At 40.7% G+C, this 11,824-nt stretch overlaps 1 protein-coding gene across 1 annotated transcript in view; it reads left to right on the plus strand.

The window, feature by feature from the left end:
• Positions 1 to 11,824, plus strand: part of LOC108800757 (vomeronasal type-2 receptor 26-like) — a 22,421-nt gene that overhangs the window by 321 nt on the left and 10,276 nt on the right. The window contains exon 2 of the mRNA XM_018572751.1: positions 9,324 to 9,447. Within this exon, the coding sequence (XP_018428253.1) occupies positions 9,324 to 9,447 (124 nt within the window). The remainder of the gene's footprint in view (positions 1 to 9,323; positions 9,448 to 11,824) is intronic.

Here is an 11,824-nt window from a genome sequence, read left to right on the forward strand (position 1 = left end):
ATAGAATTAATGATTTTTTTTATATCTAAGTGAAGAAAAAAAAAACATCCATAACAAACCCTTATTTGAGCATGCAGCCTGGTGTACCAGAAAAGCAGGGCAGTGAGAGTGTGCGCCCTCCTGAACAATACTAGGCCACATGCCAACATGTCTGCATGGTGCTCAAACTGTAAAGGGTGCTGTGCAGAGTTAAATGTCGTTTAAAATAAAATGGCAAAAAAGCCTAGGCCTACCCACGATTCCTATATATGGGAAATATGACAGTTCTCACATGGGAGTTGAAGCAATGAGCACTATGTTCCTCCTTCTTCTGACCTGTTCATGCTGGAACTGACACTGCAGGATATCTTCAGACATTGCTGCCACCTGGAAAGGTAAATATTAGTTACAAAAAGATAAATAAAATAGTTTTTGTGAGATGTGTTTAATTGCATTGTTCTTACTTGCATGCATCAGTGGACTAGCTAAGGATCTAAATTACCCTTAAAAGCAGTTCCTTAGACAGAGAGGGACTATCTACTTGATGGGAAAATTGTCTTGGATAGACACCAAAGTTTGAGAGACAATGTTTGTCAGAATGAACCAGCTGCTTAGGCTGCTGAATGGAGATATGAGTATGGTCTGTGAAGCAACTTATGCAACAATCTACATTATTCCATTTTCAACATTTTGATCTATGTTAAATGCTTACGAATCCTATTTGTGCAAACATGTTTCTTATGGTGTCAGTTTGGTACGTTTTATGTTGCTGTGAATATCCACTGCAGCCTTCAAATAAAAGGAGGGATGGGGGTTAAAAAAAAGTGGATAGGCTAGCAGAGGAAAAAGAAAATAGAGGAGTAAAGAAAACGTAACTTATTGTTCTAAATATTTGACCTAAGTGCTCTGTAACTCAGTTCTCAGCCAACAATAACCTTCTCTAACCATGTATCACCAACTAAAGTGGCTTCATCAGGGTAAATACATGTCTTAGCATACAGATGGGTGTGTGTTGAAGGTTCTAAATGCTGTTAAGAACCATCCCACCCCCTTTTTAATAGTTTGGTCATACCCTCTAGCATATCCTCTTCCTCCTTTTCCAACTGCACCAGCACACATGTCAATGTGATAATACCATGATGCATCTGAGCAATGTTGCCCTCATTCTTCACTGTTATGTGACCACACATATGGGCAGCATGGGTTAAGCCTTAGCAGCAAAAACATCTCACCTCCTCAGTTTTCAGCTCATGAGGACCCCAAAGACCAGATCAATTATTCATTTGGGCATAGAGTATGCTACACCTATATTATTAATCTTATTCCACTCTTCATATTTTGGATTGCTGTGATTTTAAAAGCACAAACTGTGCAATGTCTACTAAGGATCCATATGGGTGTTTCCAAAGCCCAAACTAATACTGAGCTATTGACATCTTGATTTTAGAAAATAATTTTATATTTTCCACACAACAATCCTATAAAAAAAGTTGTACAAGCTGTGACTTAACCCTTGGGTGGTTCAGTGGATACACAGTTGACTAAAGGAAAGATATCAGAATGTGGTTGTAAATGGGGCTTATGGAACATAAACCAGTCACTAGTGGCATACCACACGGCTCTACACTAGATCCTGTTCTATTTGATCTATTTGTCATTGATCTAACTGAAGGTTTGTAGGCAAGGTATGTCTTTTTGTCGATGACACAACAGAATGCAATAGGGTTGAAACTCCATGAGGTGTGTGTAACATGAATCATAGTTTGGCATAGCTGTAAGTTTGGGCTACACACTGAAAACTGCAGTTCATACTTTCTAAATGCAAAGTAATGCCGTTATAGAAAAAGAACCCCCTGATGGAATTATACTATCAGTGGTAGAGTGTTGGCCAGAAGTACAAAGGGAAATATTTAGGGTGCTTTTTTTCTGATGATTGCAAAATGAATAACCATTTGTGGCCCGATAGTGAGGAAGGCAAATAGAATTCTGGGGTGCATCACTAGAGGGATCAACAGCAGAAGGAAGACAGATTCTCCTGTATAGATCTTTAGTAAGACCTCATTTAGAATATTGAGTCCATTTCTGAAGTCCTCACTTACAAAATGACATTGATAAGATATAAGAAATCTAGAGGTGGAAAAGGGTATAGTGTAAGGTCCGTGGAATAAATGTATTAGGAGAGACTACAGGAACTTAAAAGAGAACTATGAGGTAAGTGTTTTCCCCATAGTTCTCTTAAGGGTCATGGGAGGACTTATACTAGTGTCCTCCCAAGACCCAAAGCTCTGTATATTGAGAGCTACAGCTCGGGGGGGGAGACCTCCACACCCGGGGACGGATCCCGACATTACTGTCGAGATCGACCTATCTGCGTGAATGACAGCTGGCTCTGCCTATTAATAATGCAGTTAAAGTCCATCTCTGGGCAAAAATTCTTGATTTCTGCAAGATCCCCATGTATGATTAAATGTTTTTCCTAAATCCTTCACAGGCTTGATCGAAATGAATATATATACTTGTTGACATTTTTCTTTGCAATTGATGAAATTAACAAGGATCCCCATCTCCTTCCCAACATTACTCTGGGCTATCACTTGTTTGATACATGTGGGCATCATATGAAGACCATACATTCTGTTATACAGATACTCTCCGGTTATAAGAGATTCTCTCCAAGCTACTCCTGTATAGAAAGCACTGAAATTGCTGGTTTTGTGGGTAGTTCTGTGTTCCTACCGACACACGCTGCGGCTGAGATATTGAATATTTACCAGTACACACAGGTAGATTATCTCTTCTGAAAATGTCATGATCATGATTAATCTTGGAAGGTATGTGAGATGTATCCATGCTGGTGAGCACTAAGAAATAGTAGCTAATAGTTAAATATGGGCGCTCAATGTTAGGCAGCAGCTGTGAAAGCAATTAGAATAAAAATGAGGTAGTTAAAAATATTATGACACACGTATGTGACTTGGAGCTTCTCAGCAAAATCTTCCAGGACAAAACTACTTCTTCCTAAGTCCTGCTGTGGCAGTAACAAAGGACATGCACACATCAGGAGAAGTAGAAAGAAGGACCAAATAAAGCGAATCTGTTTCTAGTGAAGGGGCCCTCTGGATTCGTTAATATTAAAGAGTGTATCTTAGAGTGCTTGAGTTTTGTCCTATTGGCTCCTTACATTCTTGTGCCCCACCCTTTTCAAATCTCTGACACCTTTTAATTTCTCTTCAAAGACTAGACGTAAGATATCACACTTAATAAAAAATAATTATATTAGTTTTTTATGTTGTGTTTCTCCAGATCAGCCATCGGTTTACTGACCTACCCCTGAGTGACAGTGGAAAGTTCCCAAACTTTTACCGAGCCACTCACAGCAGCTGGCTTTGGTTTGATATGGTTATTAAGGTCCTGAACATTTATAGATGGAATTGGATAGGACTCATCCTATTGAGTGACATCACCGCAGAAATGACAATTCATGAGCTGAGAAAAAAGATGGCCGGACATGGGATCTGTATAGAATTTGTCATTCACCTTACTGATAACTTTATCATGAACAGACAGAAAATGAGAGCTATTAAGAAGTCAACTACCGATGTCATTGTTGTATGCAGCCAATTATCACTTGAAAACATCATCTTTTGTGAGGAATGTGAGCGTTTCAGACAAAATATCACATTGATCCTCAGTGAGTCGTGGGATTTAGTTTTATATCGACAAACCATCCTAAGGGAAATATTTAACTGCAGCATAGTACCACTCTATCCACCTCGTGACATTCTTGGATTGGATGTATATATAAATAATGCACATCCATCCAAGCGCCCAGCCGATCGATTGTTGGAAGATATTTGGCTTACATTTTTTAATTGTACTTCTTCTAACCCATTGAAAAATTATTTATTTCCATTGATTGGTTTTATACGTAACGTCACCTGCACTGGGACAGAAATGCTTACACATGATTCTGAAAAAATTTATAATCCAAAATTCTATTTTATCTACACCGCGGTATACTCCCTGGCTCATGCTTTGAACAATATGAAACTAAGCAAAGATAAATCTGGAAAGTATGGATTAAGGCAAAAAGTATGTTTATTTCTTCTTATATCAATGTGTTCTTCTAGATATTGTTTCTATAATGCAAAGACAAAGTCTGACAGAAAGGAAACATTTCACTTTAAAGCAGTGCATTTCACAAGGGCAACTATAGTCTTTAATGTTTTTTTGTAAATATAGAGATCAGTTGCAGTATATGAAAATCATCACATCAATTTGTGATAAATGTAACCAGTTTAGTATAATCTGAAGGAATATGGCTCTTCAGCTACCCAGTAGCTACATTCTGAATTTCCCAGATCACCTTACTTGGCAATAAACGTTTAATGAACATTCCTTTCAGGGAGTAGTTATTGTCTCTGGATGTTCAGAATGATAGGTGCCTGTCATTTGGATTAAGGTTTTTGTAGTTTTTATTATACATAAGCATTGAGAAATAGGAAGACGTGTGAAGTGAGCACATAATACCTGCAAATTCTACAGTCTTTGGTCTTCTGCATGTCTTTTTAACAAACTGAGCACCTTCACATGGGGTTGTACTTGCTGGGTTCCTAAGTTTCAAGTTGGACAACTGGGGTTCAAGTGATATCTTAGTTACTTAGTTAGTTACTCACAACCTACTTTCGGGGGGCAACAGCAGTCCGCTTTCTCTAGATCCATAAACTAGTGCATGGCAGCCAATCTTTAAGGGGTCCTCATAGGAGGTTAATGCCCTTGCAGCATTTCAGAGTCCAAGGCTCTAAAGCTTAGGGTAAAACAAGGTGTTACAGCAAAATCTCATAAGGCAAAATCCCAGGAGGGAAGACCATGTGCCAGGAAGTGTCTTGGATATTTAACAACACTCTAACCATGTGTCACTAGCAGTCCTCCCCACCAAGCCTGCTTACTGGCCAGATAATAAACATCCTTAACACAGAATATCTATAGCACATCCTACTGGAGAACACTCGCACAACAAGTTGCTGAGATGATACACTCTATGCTTAGAGAACACTAGCCAGCATACAGCTAAATTGGCTAAAGTCATTAAAGATTAGAAAAATACAATACAAAAAGATCATTTGGAAAAATAATACATTCCTACTCTTGTTAATGTTTAATTGTTCTTTTGATTAATAGTTAGTGTTTATTTTAAGAACAGGCTCACTTATTATTATAAAATTAAAACACAGATTCAGATAATAATTTATCCCCTTATATTCATCACTTTGTCTGCAATCCATGCATCTCCTTCAGACAGACTAGTGTAAAATTCTCAGATAGCGGAGGAGGTACCGACCAACACTGATTCAGGCATTAGCTATGAGGGCTCATTTACATGGGTGTTTACATCAGTATGGCAAGCACACCCATGCAGAGACCTGCACCAGAAAGAGACAGGTGCTGCGTGTTATTGTGGGCAGCAGCCTGAACCTACCTATGGGAGGACATGGTTGCTTGCGATTATATGCAGACCCCAACCTGCACATATGTGTGGGTCTGGATTCCCACAATAGAAATCTATTGTTTTCAATGTGCCCTGCTCACACCACAATGGAGGGTGATGGGAGGGGCTTTGCACTACAAAAAAATGCACAATTTTGCTGCTAGCAAGCAGTAGATGTATGCAAAAAGTGTAAAAAAAAAAAGTTTAAAAGAGGTTTAAAAATACCTGTGTCTTCCCCGCTCGCTCCCGTCAAAAAACGGCCGGGAGGCAAGGAGAGACACAAGGTAAGTCTATGGACGCGTGCACCCGCATGAAGACACCGTGGGACAGGAAGTGCCAGCAAGGACAGAGAAGTCAGCGCTGGATCGGAGACCCGCAGCAGCGCTGGAGGGACAGATAAAAAGGACAGGAAAGAAGAAGAAGATTGGATTAAGAAACATCACTTAAGGTAAGTGCTAACATTGACATTGGGGGAGGGAAAATATATTTGACCTTAATGTCACTTTAAGCCTTGATGGCCAAACTATGTACACAGGATGGGGTGAAAATAAAGCTTGTTTTTTGACTGTCCCCCATAATTAGAACTGACATGTGACATTGAAATAGGTCGGCTCTATTGATCGGAAAGTAATAACTTAGATATAAAGTAGGGATGCACCGATACTGGTATTTTGGTACCGAGTACGAGTACCGATCATTTTTTTTCGGTACTCGCCGATACCAATTACCGAGTAATGGAAGTCCCATTCAGGAAGTCAGGTGGCGTGTAATGACTCGCCACCTGGCTTCCTGATTAGCCGGGAAGCCGGGCAGCGTGTAAAGACTCGCCACCCGGCTTCCTGATTAACAAAAAAGTCCCCTCTCACCTTAGTATGTGCAGCCTGTCATCCCCCGGGCCTCTCCAGTGAAAACGCGGCCTTCGTCCGGTACCCAGCCGGAGCCGTCTAGCCGGCCAATCAGGAAGCCGGGCGCCGTGTAATGACGCAACACACTGCTTTCTGATTGGCCGGGAGGCCGGCTCCATGCTCTCTTGTCATGAGATGACGAGGGAGCATAAAGCCAGCTTCCCGGCCAATCAGAAAGCAGAGCGTCGCATCATTAGACGGCGCCCGGCTTCCTGATTGGACGGCTCGGGCTGGGTACCGGACGAAGGCCGCATTCTCGATGGAGAGGCCCCGGGGGATGACAGGCTACACATACTAAGGTAAGGTAACCTTACCTCACAAGGCCAGCTTCCGGTCAATCGCGAAACCGGGCAGCGTGTAATGACGCGCTGCCCTGCTTCCTGATACCGGAAGTGGAACCTGATACCGGAACCTGATACCGTACTTGTGCTAGGCATCGGAGCATTTGGGCGAGTATGAGTACTTGCCCAAATACTCGGAATCAGCACCGATATCGATACTAGTATCGGTATCGGTGCATCCCTAATATAAAGTCTACAAATTGCCAAAATTGAATAACAAGATTTGTCCCTCACCCACCCCATAGACTTCAGTGGGGTTTGCCACAAAGTTCAGGTTCACCAAATTCTGAGTACAAAATGAAAATATTTCTGCAAATTGAACTCCATGTTTTTGCTTGGATATGATTTGGTAATGGAATTCAGCAGAGCTTCACCTCATTTGTTGAACCAAGGGGAAATACCCTTGCAAAATGAATAGCCCATTTGCCTTTAGTAAATCAATCTCATTGACTGATAAATCAGAAAGTGACATACAAATATACTAAAATATAAACACCAGTTGTGCAGCAGGATTCTGGTGTAGTCAGCATAAGTGGTGCAGGATAGTAAACCTTAATCATATATTAAATCACACCACAACCAGCAATAACCTAAACTTTTACAATGATCCAGAAACCAGGTTCAGCTTTTTTTTCAAAGTGACTTAAATGTTAAAAATGGAAAACAAATATGTTTTGCTGCCTATTTTGTGTTGAATCTTCTGATGGGGTTTAGTGGTGATCACTTAATAATTACCAAAACTGAAGTTATCATTGACTAGTTATTAAACCTGTCACTTAGTAACTAGAACAACCTGAGCTGGTAAAATTGAAAGCAATATAGTGTAATAAATGTATATTTCCTGAAAGCTGTACAGATACATCCAGACAGTTCACTACACAAGCCCCATTGGGGAGATGGTCTCCTTTGATGAGAAGGGAGATTTACCCCTTGTGCTTGGAATGGCAAACATGATCTATGGTGATGTATCCCCGGACAAGTTGAATGTTAACATACAAGCTTTTACATATAGTAAGACTTTACCAGAACAAACAAAAAAAGAAGATTTTATTCTACAGCCCCAATGGAAAAATAACAAAGTAAGTGTGTTCCAATGCTCCTCTTTAATGTATTTTGATTCTACATCCCAGAAATAACAACTAATAGTCTAGTAATAGAAAATAAAAGGCCACACAGCACACATTTTGAGAGTTTAAGGAAAATGCTTTAACCCATTTGCTGCCAAGCCCTGCTGGGTTGCTAGCTTTTGTAAAAGACCCCTCAAACCATATATCTTCTGAAAGCGCAGGCCCGGTAGAATAAAAAGATGGTGATACTAAATTTGTAGACCCTGCGATAATTGCGCAAAATGTTTCTCAAATTAATATTAAACGAATAAAAATACACAATTCAATTGATAAAACACATTAAAATCAGTATCCGTGAACAAAAAAATATTTTCTGACTAAATCTAAAAGATAAAACTGTATTGCGTTAATAAATAACAAATATTTGCAAATTTGTAATTGCGCCTTTTTGCGAAAGGTAAAGAAAATGAAGGTATGCAAAACTGTAAATAATCGACTTATGTAAAAAACTGTTTTTACACTGTGTAGGGGTTTGTGTTGTGATAAAATAATACAGGCGTATATTTATTGCAATCCTTGGCAGCGAAAGGGTTAAGGCATCTGCCAAACCAGTAATTCAAAGGATTTACATTTTTTGCACTGTGCCTTTGAAGCCACATGAAAAGGGCCCTCTTCTCAGTGCACCACATTTTTTAAAACGTATTTTGCATTTTTACATGTCCTTAGTGTCAGTGCCCAACTTCCCATGCCTTTTACAATTGCTTGCCTGTTAGTGCTAAAAATAGCCAATGGATTTCACTAGAATTTGTGGTAAAGTTTGGGTTGCCCAAATATTAAACCGGATTCCTCAAAATTCTCAGCAAATAGAACCTGGGCAGATTTGGTCATGACTACATGGCATGACAGGAATTATGTTCTATATTGAAAATGTGTCTGTGAAAATCTAATTAACCTGAAATACAGGCAAGCAATTTTTTTTCTTGAATATTCTTATGTAAGTTTTCACCCTACAAAAAATCTAAAAGGAATGTGTAAGCAATTCTCTATTTTTGATCATTATTTGTAACTACAAAACTATAAATAAAGCGCATGAACTGATGTCAGGTGCTATATACAGCACTGTTCTAAAGTAAATCAGCACTTTGGCTCATATTCATAATTCTATTACTGGAACACTTGAATTTTGTATTTATTTAAGGTTATTTTGTGCTGGAAAAATAACTTCTAAGTCACTAAATGAAAATGATGTGCATTATTTTTATCAATTAGAAATTACAGTGCTCATGTATTACTTCCTGTGTGCAAATGGTTCTACACAATTGTTTCCTTACATGTGTAAGAAAGTATATTACCAAAAAAGAGTTTGCCTCAATATAACCCCCTGTAGAAAATTACACATATATATCAAGAAAGGTTTGAAGAGTTTAATGAGATGCCAAAGTGGGAATTGAGGCAACACATATGAATTATATTTGACTATGTTAAATATGTGTAAGAAAATGAAGGTATAATTAAATCCTTTCTAACAATATTTTGCATTCAGATTCCCCAAGCTCGGTGCAGTAAACCGTGTCCTCTGGGATCCAGGAAAATTCCAGCTGGAGGAATCCATGCCTGTTGCTATCTCTGTGTGCCTTGTTCTGCTGGGGAAATCTCCAATGTAACAGGTAACAAATTCCAAATGGGAAAATGTAGTGTTGTTATGGATCACCTGCACTCCATATTGCTAAGAACCATTAAGTTATTAATTGTGGTGCTCACAGTGATGACACAGATGGTGTTGTGTGGCTTTAAAGTATTGACCAGAAAATCCCCAGCACACACAGGATTTAAAGAGTAAATATCTTGTTAGTTTTTATTAAACATGCATCATGCTAGCCAATGTTTCAGGGCTGTGCAGTGTCCCTTCATCAGGGCAACATAGTGAGGTAATCTGCACACTGTGAGTGTTAGTGATTTTGTGGTAGGTAACAAATACCAACTCATAAATACCCATTCACTAAAATCTTATGTAAGCTTTAACATGGTAATATAATTTCAAACCTTGTTCTTAGGAGGGATAGACCTTGGGTGATGTCATTGACTAAATATTGTCATGATCATATCAGTCAATTATATCACCCAGATTCCCCAGTGTTGAGTTTACATTGCAGTAGTGCTGGGGAGCTGTAGTTTGCAATGGGTTTTCGCAGTGTGGCAAAATCGTCATAGCAGCAGGCCACTGTGGTGGTGTGTCTACATTGTTGGCTGATACTGGGCCTTGTCACTATCCTGAAGCATGTTCAGAGCAAGGATGTGCATCCAACACAGGAACGCGACCATGTAGACAGGAAGTAACTAAAAAAGGCTGGAGCATCTCAGCAGCACTGAGACAGAAAATTATGAAAACATGGTAAAATTAGGGTTATTTGGTAAAGTAAAACTGGAAATTGTTTATGATAACTAGAGATGCACTGATACCGATACTAGTATCAGTGCTGATAATGAGTATTTGAGCGAGTACTTGTTCTCACCCAAATAATTGGGAACATTTGGGTGAGAACAATTACTCGCTCAAATACTCAAGAACTTCCAGTGTGTCATCATTAGTATTCAGGAATCCATGATCGCGTGGTATTCTGCAGAGGTGGTGTAGTCTATCCAGTAATACCAAGAGGCCGATAATCTGGAGGAGGTGCCCTTGACTAAACTGGTGAGGTCCTCCGTGAGTTTGATGTCGTTTATTTTGGAGAACCAAAGCTGGACCGAGGGCGGGGTCACCTGTTTCCAGAGTAGGGGTATACAAGCACGGGCAGCATTCAGTAAGTGGATTAGAACCGATCGGGAGTAACTCTTAGGCGAGAAGCGATTATGGTGGAGGAGGAAAAATGCTGGTTCATGTGGGACGGTGTGGTCTGTAAATTTTTGGACTATCGTTTGGACCTGGGACCAAAACGGAGTCACCAGTGGGTATGACCAGAAGATGTGGAGCATATCCGCATGGGAGGAGCCACAGCGCTGGCACTTCTCGCAACCTCTGGTGGAGTTTATGGGGGGTTCTGTACCACTGCGTAAGGATTTTGTATCCCAGCTCTTGGTATTTGTTGCAAATAGATGACCTCACAGGAATAGCGTAGCAACCGGTCCCCAATTCCCTTTCCCATTGGTTGATGAAGTATAACGGGAGTTCTAGGTCATTAGCTAGTGCTAACTGGTAGCATAGGGAGAGCGTTTTAGCTTTGTCTACACAAGTTTGCTCGAAGACCGAGAGGTTCCACGTGTATGTAGAGAGAGCTGGATGGGAGGGCAGATAGTGTGTCAGTTGTAGGTGTCTCCACATTCCCAGATTCCTCATATCGGGATCCACGGAGAGGTCACCCAGTGCCTTCCAGGACTGCCAGTTAAGAAAATGTAGCACCCTGAATTTGCCCCTGGCCCGGAGACGACGAAACAGTCCGTCTTCTAAGCCCAGGAGGAACTCAGCGTTACTTATGATCGGTTGCATGGGCGAGGGCGTTGTAGATATTTTTTTCCTATGGAACGCCCAGTGGGCTACCTGCCAGGTGGGTCCTATCGTGGGTGAGTTCTGGTATTCCTAGGTAAGGGCCCCTTACACCATGGTAGGGCTGGTAGATGGATGTCGGTCATGGACTTTTTTAGCTCAATCCATGGCTTGATGTTCCCATGACGGCAACAGTCAATCACTCGGGAGAGGTGAGATGCTACGTAGTAGATATGGAAGTCGGGTAGGGCTAGCCCATCCGCTGTCTTAGGGTGTCACAGAATCGATAGCCAGAGCCTGGGGATTCTGCCGGCCCAAATAAAATTAGACACCAGTGTCTGTAGGGATCGGAAGAACGCGGGTGGGATCAGTATTGGGAGGGCTTGGAAGGGGTATAGGAGACGTGGGAGGATGTTTTGTTTGACAATGTTACATTGTCCGGTCCAGGAGAACGTGGCGTGGGACCACCCTATGCAGAGCTGCAAGTAAGTTGGGTACGGTAGTGTCTGGGGCCGATAGGAAGAATAGTAGGTCGTCAGCGAATTCTGCTACCTTGTGCATAC

Source organism: Nanorana parkeri, unplaced genomic scaffold (genome assembly GCF_000935625.1).
Source record: "Nanorana parkeri isolate BGI_ZX_2015 unplaced genomic scaffold, ASM93562v1 scaffold2121, whole genome shotgun sequence".
In the NCBI taxonomy this organism is placed as follows: Eukaryota; Metazoa; Chordata; class Amphibia; order Anura; family Dicroglossidae; genus Nanorana; species Nanorana parkeri.